We start from the raw sequence: 12,373 nt of genomic DNA, 5'->3' as shown, positions 1-12,373 counted from the left end.
GTAATTGTTGTGGGGAAGCTGTGAGAGACAGTGTGTGCGCCGCTCAGCACAGCGTGTGGTGTGCTTCGAGGTCATGGCAGGCAAACTTCTCCGCTGTTGCGCGTGCTCGCGCCGAGGCATAGAAGCGCCGGGAGGTCAGTGCCAGTTGTGCGGCGAACCGAAGCAGGCCTCGCCGATGGCGGCACCCCCGGTGTTGATTGCGGAGGCCCCAGCTAGTTCGGGGGTGTCGGGGGCAGCAGGGGCACCGGCAGGGACGGTTTCATCAAATTTAGTTTTGGCGGGAACGGCCGCCATTTTGGATTCCGCGCGTCCCGCGGAATCAGCTGTTTTTGGCCCTGCTGCTCCCGGATCGGCTCCGAAGGTGGCGCCTGAGGGTACAGGAGGCGTTGGTTTTCCTCCGGATTTCGTTTGGACCCTTTTTCAAGCCTGGAAGGCGGGTCCCCCACCTTTAGGGGAGGGGACTAGTGCAGCGCTGGCGAAGAGGCCTCGGTTTGAGTGGGATGATGAGGAGGGATTCTCCCCTGTAGGATCCGAAGGTGCTTTGAGTGATATTGGGGATCCTGAGGGGCTTGAGGGTCCTCAGGATCCGGAGTTGGTGGTCCCTGGGGAGGATCCCTCTGTAGTGCGGATTTTTCACAGGGAGGAGCTTGCGGAGCTCATTGAGCAGATTTCTTCCACCCTTAAGTTCGAACAGCCAGAGGCGGTTTTGGGGGAGGCTAGACAGGTGGATCCCTTGGTTAAGGGGATTCAGCGGCAGGCTAGGTCCTTTCCCATGAATAAGGACATCCGGGATATGGTGTTTCAAGAGTGGCATTCGCCGGATTCTCCCTGTAAAGTGTCTAAAGCTATGTCTAGACTGTACCCGCTCCCACAGGAAGATAGAGATTCCTTTAGGGCTCCCACAGTGGATGCGGTGGTGACAGCAGTGACAAAAGCCACGGCTATACCGGTGGACGTGGGGACTGCTCTCCGGGATCCCCAGGATAGGAGGCTTGAGTCCTTCCTCAAGCGGAGTTTTGATTTGTCGGCCCTGGCCCTGCAGGCCTCGATTTGTGGGGGGCTAGTTGCGCGGGCGTGTTTCCGATGGGCCGAGAAGCTGCTTGATGATTCGGTGGAGGTTGGGACCTCCGGGGTACAGGAATTAGCCAAATTGGAAATGGGATCGTCCTTTTTGTCTGATGCGCTTTATGATTTGCTCCGTGCCTCGGCCAAGAATATGGCTATGCTGGTGGGGGCACGTAGGGCACTGTGTTTGCGAGGTTGGGTCGCGGACGCGGCCTCCAAAGCTAAGCTTTGTTCGCTTCCGTTTAAGGGGTCCATGCTTTTTGGTGAGGATTTGGATAAGTTGGTGCGTGGACTCAGCGATGCCAAGGCCCCTCGGCTTCCGGATTTTCGTCCGAAGGCGGCTTCCAGGGGTACTTCCTCCCGAGGCAGGTTTAAGGAGGCTCGCCGGTATAGGCCCGGGAGGGCTAGTGGAGCCTTTAGAGGTCGGTTCTTCCAGCGAACACAGTCCTTTCGTGGGAATCGGCGCGGAGGGCGTGATTTTTCCGCGGGAGGACAGGTTTTGGGGCGTAATTCGCAATTGAAGGTGTGCGGGTCCAGGCTCTGGTTCGGGTAGGGGCTCGGCTGAGTCTGTTTTACCAGGACTGGGCCCAAATCACATCGGATCAGTGAGTTCTCGAAGTGGTGCGAGACGGATACGCTCTGGAGTTCGACGGCTCGCCTCCCGAAAGGTTTCTGGAGTCCCCTTGTCATTCGAGGCTCAAGCGGGCAGCAGTGCGAGACACTTTGGCTCGTCTGATCAGTCTGGGGGCGGTGGTACCTGTTCCCGCCGCTCAGCGCCGCTTGGGCTGCTATTCAATCTATTTTGTAGTCCCAAAGAAGGAGGACGCCTTTCGGCCTATCTTAGATCTGAAGGCAGTCAATGCGGCTCTCAGAGTCCCCTCTTTTCGCATGGAGACATTGAGGTCGGTCATTGTCGCGGTGCAGGAAGGGGAGTTTCTCACGTCTTTGGATCTGACGGAGGCTTATCTGCACATCCCCATTCGGGCCGCTCATCAGCGATTTCTGCGCTTTGCGGTTTTGGGGAAGCATTTTCAGTTTTGTGCTCTGCCTTTCGGTTTAGCAACGGCTCCTCGAACTTTTTCCAAGATCATGGTGGTAGTGGCGGCGGCCTTGCGGAAGCAGGGTATTCTGGTGCACCCGTACCTGGACGATTGGTTGATTCGGGCCAAGTCCCAGTCGGAGAGCGAGGTGTCTACGGCTCGAGTGGTGCAGTTTCTTCAGTCTCTGGGCTGGGTAGTGAACTTCGGCAAGAGTCACCTGGTGCCGTCGCAGTCGCTGGAGTACCTGGGGGTTCTGTTCGATACCAGGAACGGTCGGGTCTTCCTGCCGGGCCCCCGGATTCGCAAGTTGCAGGGTCAGATTCGTCTCTTTCTGTCGGAGGCGGCTCCGACGGCCCGGGAGTATCTGCAAGTCCTGGGGTTAATGGCGGCCACCATAGAGGTAGTTCTGTGGGCCCGGGCGCATATGCGGCAGTTGCAGTCGGCTCTTCTCAGTCGGTGGGCGCCTCTGTCGCAGGAGTTGGATGTACGCCTCCAGCTGCCGGTAACCCCACGCCTCAGTCTCCAGTGGTGGCTAGATCCAGGCAATCTGGAAAAGGGAATGCCGTTGGAGGCTCCGCAGTGGGTGGTTCTCGTCACAGACGCCAGTCTTCAGGGCTGGGGAGCTCATTGTCTCGGTCAGGTAGCTCAAGGACGCTGGTCTCAGGTAGAAGCTCAGTGGTCCATCAATCGTTTGGAAACCCGGGCCATTCGGCTAGCGCTTCAGGCGTTTCAGAGTGTGCTGGTGCGGAAGGCAGTCAGGGTGTTTTGCGACAACGCCACCGCCGTGGCTTATGTCAACCGTCAAGGGGGCACAAAGAGTCAGGCGGTCGCGGAGGAGGCGGTGCTGTTGTGTCAATGGGCGGAGGTTCATCTTCTAGCGCTCTCTGCGGCGCATGTGGCTGGAGTAGACAACGTGGAGGCAGATTACCTAAGCAGACATGCTCTAGACCCCGGGGAGTGGTCGCTTCATCGGTCGGTGTTCAATCGCATTGTGGCGATCTGGGGACTTCCCGTGATGGATCTCATGGCAACGGCCCGCAATACTCAGGTTCAGAGGTTTTTCAGTCGCCGGAGGGATCCTCGAGCGGAAGGCATAGCTGCGCTTCTAATGCCGTGGCCGCAGGAGTTGCTGTATGTGTTTCCTCCATGGCCGTTGGTCGGTCGAGTGATTCAGCGCATCGCTCGGCACCCCGGACAAGTGATTTTGTTAGCCCCGAATTGGCCACGTCGGCCGTGGTACGGAGATCTGGTGCGGTTGGCGATAGCGGATCCTCTGCCGTTGTCAGATTCAGGGGTGTTGTGTCAGGGACCGATAGTTATGCCAGATCCGGATCGGTTCTCGCTTACGGCCTGGCTCTTGAGAGGCACAGGTTAAGGAAGAAAGGTTTTTCGTCCAGAGTGATTGATACAATGTTGAGTTCGCGTAGGCAGTCCACTTCGCTGGCGTATGTCCGGGTCTGGAGAGTCTTTGAGCATTGGTGTGCAGGTAGGCAGGTTCTTCCCTTTCGGGCGTCGGTGACAGATGTCTTGGAGTTTTTACAGGATGGTATGGACAGGGGTTTGGCCTTGTCCTCTTTGAAGGTGCAGGTGGCGGCTTTGTCGTGTTTCCGTGGGAAGCTCCAGGGAAAGTCGTTAGCTTCTAGTCCTGATGTGGTTCGATTTTTGAAGGGTGTTAAGTTACTGCGCCCGCCCCGGCGGCGGATGGTGCCTCCGTGGGATTTGAATCTCGTTTTGGAGGCTTTGGTGAGGCCGCCGTTTGAGCCCTTGGTTTCTGTTTCAGATAAGGATCTGTCCCTAAAGACGGTGTTCTTGGTGGCTATTACTTCAGCTCGGCGAGTGTCAGAACTTCAGGCTTTGTCTTGTAGAGAGCCCTTTCTGTCTTTTTCCAAGGAGAAGGTTTCGTTGCGCCCGGTGCCGTCCTTTGTGCCCAAGGTGGTTTCAGAATTTCATGTGAATCAAGTGATTTCCTTGCCAGTTTTGGGTGACTTGGCGGGGGATGCAGAGCAGCGTCGACTGGCCAAGTTAGATGTGCGAAGAGTCTTGCGCTGTTACGTTTCCAGAACTCGACACTATAGGCTTTCTGATTGTTTGTTCGTTCTCCATGGTGGTGCAAGGAAGGGCGCGGCAGCTTCCAAAGCTACGATAGCTAGATGGTTGAAGGAGTCAATTGCTTCGGCGTATTTGCTGAAGGGCCGCATGGTCCCTAAGGAATTTTCGGCTCATTCTACCAGGGGAATGGCGACCTCCTGGGCGGAGAGTAGTATGATTCCTCCGTTAGATATTTGTCGAGCGGCGGTTTGGTCGTCATTGCATTCCTTTGTTAAACATTACAGGATTGATGTGCATGCCAAGGATGAGGCAGGTTTTGGGGCTGCAGTGTTGACCTCTGGCCTACGTGGATCCCGCCCTTAGGATCTTACTGCTTGGGTACGTCTCATGCGTCTTGACCGGTCTGGAGGGTCGTGGAGGAAGGTGAAATTAGATCTTACCTGCTAATTTTCTTTCCTCTACACCCTCCAGACCGGTCAAGGCCCGCCCTGTCTGTACTGTAGGCCAGGAGGTCGGTTTGTCTGTTGTTCTATCTTGGCAGCTGTTGAGTGTGGTTTCTATGGTTTCAGACTTTGTTTTTATAAGTCTGGTCAGGTGTGACCGTGTTTGTTAGTCCACCTGTGGAAGCACACACAATACAAAGGACACAATGAAAGATATGAAGAAAGTGTCCAGTTGACAGTGACCACGTACGGGGTTGTTAGTTCTAGTTGATGTTTTTGTTTTCTCTGCTTTGTCAGGGTTATACTGGCTAGTGGATGTACTGCACAGGTTATATATACAGTATTCAAAAGCTCAGTGTTTCTCAGTCTCCCTCTGCTGGTAGGAGGACATAACCCATGCGTCTTGACCAGTCTGGAGGGTCTAGAGGAAAGAAAATTAGCAGGTAAGATCTAATTTCACCTTTCTGAATTTATATATTTTCAGATATTGATGCTTGGTTTGGTTCATAGATTCTAAACTGTTCTTTTACCTGTGTGTCTCTCCTTAATGTCTTCCTAGAACATTGCTGACTTTACCTCCATCTATCCTATACAGGGATAAAAATAAACCTTCTTTTCCTCTCATTTGCAGAGCTGCTTGCTGCTATAATTTGCTATATTTTCCTCCTGCTGACTTTATAGTCCCTCCCTTTCCAACTCTCTCCCACCCACCCTTAAGCTAGTTCTTCCTATATAGCTTGCCCCATTTGTCTCCAAATATCAGCTATGAAAGATGAAATCAACAAACCAAAGAAGGAATTGGCAACAATTAAGGAAACATCCAGGACTACCCAATTTATCACCAGCACTGCCATAGAGAATAAAGCAACAGAGGAATCTATGCTTCTCAGTAGGCTCAAGTAGATTACATCTTGTGTCACAGAGGCATTCACCCTCCCTACCTTTGCCCCTATGTAATTCCTTTGCTGCGTTGGAGCATCAAAGCAGAAAATTCTTACTGCTAGGAGACTCCATTATAAGAGACATTAACTTAGGAACACAGTTCAAGGGCCCCAACCTAGTGAAATGCCTTCCAGGATCCTCTGCTACCAGAAGTACCAACCAACAGAGAAGTTCAATAAGTGGCTTGAAGCCTGGTGTAAAGAAGAAGGTTTTAGATACATAGGAGGATGGGTCAGTACATGGAAACACAGCAGGTTGTACTGTAATGATGGGCCATGTCTTCTGTGACAGAAAAAAAGGATCATTGGGGAGAATTCAGACAGTATGTTTCTAGATAATAATACTGGAGGGGGGGGGAAATGGAAGCAAGGGAATTCAAAAAGTCACCCCCAGGAAAAACATGATGGTAGTGGGAAAGGTAATGTTAATATGGAAAACCATCTAAACTCAATTACACATGGAAAGCAATGAGCACAAATGCTCGTAGCCTATGTAAAAAGGTTCAAAATTTGCAAGCCCTGATGTTGGAGGAAGACTTAGATATTGTTGCCATTACAGAGACATGGTTCAATGATTCCCATGAATGGGAAGTGATCATACCAGGCTATAATCTTGTTAAGATGGAGGCGTGGCACTGTATGTGAAAAATAACAGCAGAGCGGCAGAAATGTAGGGAACCTGAAGAAAGAAGAAGCTATATGGATTGTCCTAGAAAGAGAAGATGGAATGTGTATCTACACAGGTGTTATCTACAGACCTCCAGCACAAATGGAGAAGCTGGGCAAGGATCTAATTGAAGATATCCATTATCTCAGAATGAAAGGGGAGGTGATGTTGGGAGATTTCAGCTTGCTGGATGTGGATTGGAACATCCCATCAACAGAATCAGAAAGAAGCGGAGAGATCGTGGATGCCTATCAAAGTGCTTTGCTCAGAGAAATGGTGATGGAACCCATGAGGGAAGGGGCAACTCTGGATCTGGTATTTGCAAATGGAGAAGTGTTTCCAGCATCCAGATGATTACTCAACTAAGTAATAGTGATCTTCACATGCTATGATTTGATGTAAGAGCAAAGGCAGAGTGCAGATGCACAAAATTTATTTTGGTAAAATGGGGAAATACCTGAAGAAGGAGCTAACGGCATGGGTAGGCATAGGAAAAGTGGAAGGGCGGTGACCCAAGCTGATAGATGCTATAAATATGGCAACAGATCTTTATACAGGGAAAGAAAACAAAAACGAGAAACAGGAAGCATATCTGGTTCTCTAAACAAGTGGATGAAAAAATAAGGGCAAAAGAGACTGCATTCAAGAAATACAGAAGAATGCAACAAGATAATCATGGAAATATGGCTAGCAAAAGCACTGGCAGAAGAAAAAATGACTGAAGGTGTAAAGAGAGGTGACTAGACATTTTTCAGATACATTGGGGAAATAAGAAAAACTAGAAATGGGCTTGTAAGACTGAAAGATGATGAGAACCGCTATGTGGAGAGTGATGAGGGTAAAGTGAATGTCCTAAACAAATACTTCTTTTCAGTGTTCACAGAAGAAAATCCTGGAGAAGGTCCTCAGTCAGCTGCCAAGGGTATATCTGAGAATGGAGTGGATATTGCACCGCTCACTAAAGAAAACATTTATAAACAACTTGAAAATCTGAAAATGGACAAAGCTATGGGGCTGGATGGAATACATCCCAGAATACTGAAGGAGCTCTGAGAAGTCCTGGTGGGACCTTTTAAGCAGAGGCATAGCTTGGTGGGGCACAAGAGGAGCAGTTGCTCCCCCAAACAAACTTCCAATGAAAACGGTGTCTACATGATTTTATAAACCTGCTCATGCTGGTGCCTATTTTTTTACACTGTCAGCTCCCCCTTTGCCAAAACCTGGCTACTCTTCTGCTCTTAAGGATTTATTTTATAGATCTTTAGAGATAGGAGAGGTTCTGTGGAATTGGAGACAAGCTGTTGTGGTCCCTATTCACTAAAGCGGGGGCAGGGAAGAAGTGGAAAACTACAGGCCAGTAAGCCTCACATCACTGGTAGGAAAAATAATGGAGTCACTGCTGAAGGAAAAAATAGTTAACTTTCTAGAATTCAATGGGTTGCAAGATCCAAGGCAACATGGCTTTACCAACAGAAAATCCTGCCAGACAAATCTGATTGATTTATTTGACTGTGTGACCAAAGAACTGGATAAAGGACATGCGCTAGATGTAGTCTACTTGGTTTTCAGTAAAGCCTTTGATACTGTTCCTCACAGAATACTCATGAATAAGCCGAGAAGGCTGAACTTAGGAACCAAATGGATTGGAAACTGGTTGAACAGGTAACAGAAGGTGGTGGTAAATGGAATTCGCTCGGAGGAAAGGAAAGTAAGTAGTGGAGTGTCTCAGGGGTCGGTACTGGGGCTGATTCTGTTTAATATATTTGTGAGAGATATTGCAGAAGGGTTAGAAGAAAATGTTTGCCTTTTTGCAGATAACACAATGAGAACGACAACCCCACTACCAATCCACTCAATTATGAACACTGACCTTCTCTAACTTCCCTATTCACTCTCCTCCTTCTTCTTTCCCCTTCCTAATCACTACACATTACTAACTGAACCTGATTTGTTATCCGAATTGACAATGTTATTAATCTATGTAAGCCACATTGAGCCTGCAAATAGGTGGGAGAATGTGGGATACAAATGCAATAAAATAAAAATAAATAAAGATAAAGGTAACCAATAGAGTGGATACCCTGGAGGGAGTAGAAAGTATGAGAAGAGCTCTCCAAAACTTAGAAGAATGGTCAAATGTCTGGCAGTTAAAATGTAATGTAAAGAAGTGCAGAGTGATGCACAGAGTGCAGAAATCCAAATGAGATGCACCAGATAGGAGGAAATTGATAAGTATAGCTCAGGGAGGGACCTTGGGGTGATGGTGTCCGAGGATCTCAAGCAGGGGCTTAGCCAGACACCCAATTTTGGATGGGCCTGGGCCCAAGATGGGTGGGCAGAAGAACTTTGCCTTGTCCCACAAGTGATTTGGTCTCTCCCTCTCTCGCCTGCATGCCATATGGTCTCTCAAACATCCCTCCCTCCCCTGCATATCTTTTAAATAGCAGATTTTCACCAGCAGCGAGCAGCAACTAATTCACACTGCTCATATTGGCCTCATAACCTTCCCTCTGATGCAACTTCCTGCTTCCAGGAATACATCAGAGGGAAGGCTGTGGGGCCGGTGCGAGAAGTACATATCAGTCGCTGCTCACTGCAGATGAAGATCTGCTCTTTACAAGGTATGCAAGAGGAACAGTTGATGGGAGTTTTCGGTTGGTGGGGCTTGGGGATCCCTGCCAGCCACATCATAGGTGTGCTGCTACTGGGTGGGCCTGAGCTCAAAGTGCGTGGGTCTGGGCCCACCCGGGCCCACTCTTGGCTACGCCACTGATCTCAAGGTGATGAAACGATGCAACATGGTGGTGGCCACGGCTAGAAGGATGCTAGGCTGCATAGAGAGGGGTATAACCAACAGAAGAAAGGAGATATTGATGCCCCTGTACAAGTCATTGGTGAGGCCTCACTTTTGTAGCATTTTGTTCAGTTTTGGAGGCCACATCTTGCTAAGGATGATTTAACCAGGCTAGTAATCTCTCAAGCTGGGTTAAATCACTTTCAGTATTGACCCCCATTGTATCCCGGTCCAAAACTAGTGACTAGTTTGAGGCCATATGATAACTGGCAGGATGTGATAAAGATTTGAGGGTTTGCAGCACAGTGCCACAGTGTTGGTATTGCATAGTCCTGTGGGTTTATTTGTTCAAAAGAGCATTCCCTTTCAAGGCCAGTGCAACACAGCAAGTGTAAGCATGACGGGGGGGGGGGGGGGGGGGCAGTTCCAAAATCTGCCATGCCCACCAATATAGTACCATTTGCATTAGCCCTGCCTGCCCATGCAGCTTAGTTCTTCAGCTTTAAGCTGCACTGCAGGGTTGCCAGCTGTGAAAAATTTTCCCAGCCCGAAACAGCCGTAAACCCGGCCAAAAACCGCCCGTAGCCAATCCCCGTCTTCTGCATCACCGAGCCCCGCCCCTGAAAGGCTTCTATTGGTCCAATTTGGACCAATAGAAGCCCCGGAAAAGCTTCTATTGGACCGAATTGGACCAATAGAAGCCCCGGAAAAAAACGCCGAACTTGCACAGCGGCGATGGGAAAACCGCCCAAAAAACCGCAGCCAGCGAAATTTTCCTGCCACCGCTGGCAAAAACCCGCCCAATTGGGCAGTAAAACCGCCCACCTGGCAACCCTGCTGCACTGTGCAGGAAGGAGCTGCAGTGCAAGTCTTGCATCCTTCCTGCAGCTCTAGGTGTGGCAGCAGAAGTGGGAGCCAGGAGACATAAGAAACCCTGGCTCCAGGAGAGAAGGGTAGCAGGATGGTGTCAGCAGCTGCAACTCCAAGGGGGGGGGGGGGGGGGGGCTCTGCCCCTCTTATCTCCATTGTAGAAGGTGGAGAAAGGCCTAGTGTAAACAGATCTTCCTTATCGTTCATGCCAGACCAGTGAATACTAAATGGAGGTTTCCTTTGTGTGTTAACTGTGCTCTACACTGATGCTGTGGTAAAGTCTAAAACAGTAACTTTAAATGTTAGTCTAAACTCTAAAATATCTGAAATATGAAATGTAGCAATAGAATTTAAACGTTAAAACTATTCCCTAAACTGCCTTTGCTAAATAAGCAGAGTAACTTAAAATAATGACACTGAGATTACAATTTAACTCTGTCTACCTTTTTCCATTAAGTGCAATTTCCTAGCAAGTAAAATACTCACCAGTGTAGTTTTCTTCCTCTGGAAGTCCTTGCACAGCACCTGGACTGAGAGCAACTGAGCTCTCTGATTTATGATCTCACTGATTTATACCTGCTAGGTATGCCTTTTCATTTTTATTTGTCTTCCAGGGTGGGATCCATGGAAAGATCGCTCTGACAGCTTATGTAGTGGCATCTCTCTTGGAAACGGGTATCTCATCTGAGGTATGATGCTGGGAATGCAGTTTTGGTCATGTGATGGTTATCAATAGAAATTAAACAAAATAAAACATGGAAAAGAAAATAAGATGATACCTTTTTTATTGGACATAACTTAATACATTTCTTGATTATGATGATGTGATGAAAATAGTCCTGTGAACTGATTTTGACATTGTCCTGTGAGTGAATATTTGCCACAGAGCACATGCTTTTAGTTTTTTTATTATCTAAATTTATAGTTTAGTTTGGGGGCCAAACTGGACAGCCAGTTGTCCTTGACAGCTAATGTTTTTTTCTACTGTATGGTCATGTTTTAAAAAATCTTCAATCTATTCTCCAAGTTTGACTTTTTTTCTAGACCCAGCAAATCTAACTAAGGGTAATGCTTTCTCTAGGAGTCATTGGTAAATTATGTTACTGTAATTCAATGTATTACTGTATTAAGGTCTTTTGAAAGTGATTTACAACAGATACATTTATTCCAAATAACTCAGCACATATACTTCTGAGGGGGAGGAGGCTGATTATATCTGGGTTCAAAATCCTCTGCTTAAGTTTTAAGGGTGCCCATAGAGGCATGCCAGGGTAGTTGGCCACTTGCCTTTTGCCATATCATAGCATCTTTGCTGTTCTCAGCAGGGGTTGTTAGCATTACCACCCTTTTTCTCCTCCCTCCCCCATTCAGTGGCATAGTTATCAACATGGGCTACTGTGCATGTATATATATACCTATTTGCACTGTTCTAGAGCTGTTGTGGTTAGGATCTGATTTTAATATTATTGTTTTCTTCATACTGTATGTAAGCCACATTGAACTTATGAAGTAAACTTCAGTTGACATGCTACTTTATTGCTAAGTCGGAATGGGGCCTAGTCACTAATAACTGGGGTTAACGGTAAAATAACACACCCTAACAGTTGCCCACATTGATAACCTCCCCCCTCAACTGTTAACTACTAGGTTGTCTTTATGGATAATGTTTTTATGCATTGATATACAATTTTTATTGGTTTTTATTGTATTATATTTTAAGGTTTCAATCTATTTATTCAAATTACAATATATAAAACACAAACAAAACCAAACAGCACATAATACTATAAAGCAAGAAATTAATGAGTGCGAAGAGCTTGTGCTCTTATAGATCCTCGTACGAATTATTGTATTATTTTTTATTGTAAGCCTCTTTGACATTTTGTGGAAGGTGGGTTATAAAGGTTATTCAATCAAAGAGATTAGCTCAGGACATTCAAAACTCATCCTAGTGACCCACATTCAGCGTTTGCATGAGAAGAATTTGAATATATTGGGTGTCCAGTGTATGCAGACTTATGTCATATGTAGTTATTGTAACTATCCTGAAAACTCAAATGACTATGAGATCACCGGGACAGGTTTGGGATACTTTGATATAACTTGAATATAATTTTACTTGGTTGAGAAAGTGTGATACGCAGAATTCTGGCAGCCATATTGAAGAAACAAATGCGCCAGCATAAGAACTGCATTTAGAAAAGAGCATAAGTCACAACTTTCAATTTGTTTTTGTGTGTGCTGAAAATAGGGTTGTACCAAATATTCGTATTTGATTCAGCCCCAAATACATTATTCGTATTTAGCCGAATAGTGATTTAAATTCAAATACGAATAGTCTGGGGCTCTACTGTTATAATTCATACTGAAATAAACACTTGATCTCTGATTTCATTTTGCTTCTTTTATTATTTGTTATGTTAAAGCTCAATGCCCATTATTCGTATTCAGTATTTGTATTCGACCGAATGATATTTTTCATTATTTGTATTTGTCCCAATAGT

At 47.3% G+C, this 12,373-nt stretch overlaps 1 protein-coding gene across 1 annotated transcript in view; it reads left to right on the top strand.

The window, feature by feature from the left end:
• The window catches only part of CPAMD8 (C3 and PZP like alpha-2-macroglobulin domain containing 8), a 206,873-nt gene that overhangs the window by 146,615 nt on the left and 47,885 nt on the right, over positions 1–12,373 (top strand). The window contains exon 29 of the mRNA XM_030219505.1: positions 10,484–10,558. Within this exon, the coding sequence (XP_030075365.1) occupies positions 10,484–10,558 (75 nt within the window). The remainder of the gene's footprint in view (positions 1–10,483; positions 10,559–12,373) is intronic.

Source organism: Microcaecilia unicolor, chromosome 11 (genome assembly GCF_901765095.1).
Source record: "Microcaecilia unicolor chromosome 11, aMicUni1.1, whole genome shotgun sequence".
NCBI classification, from domain to species: domain Eukaryota; kingdom Metazoa; phylum Chordata; class Amphibia; order Gymnophiona; family Siphonopidae; genus Microcaecilia; species Microcaecilia unicolor.
This window is presented reverse-complemented; position numbering and strand designations above follow the sequence as displayed.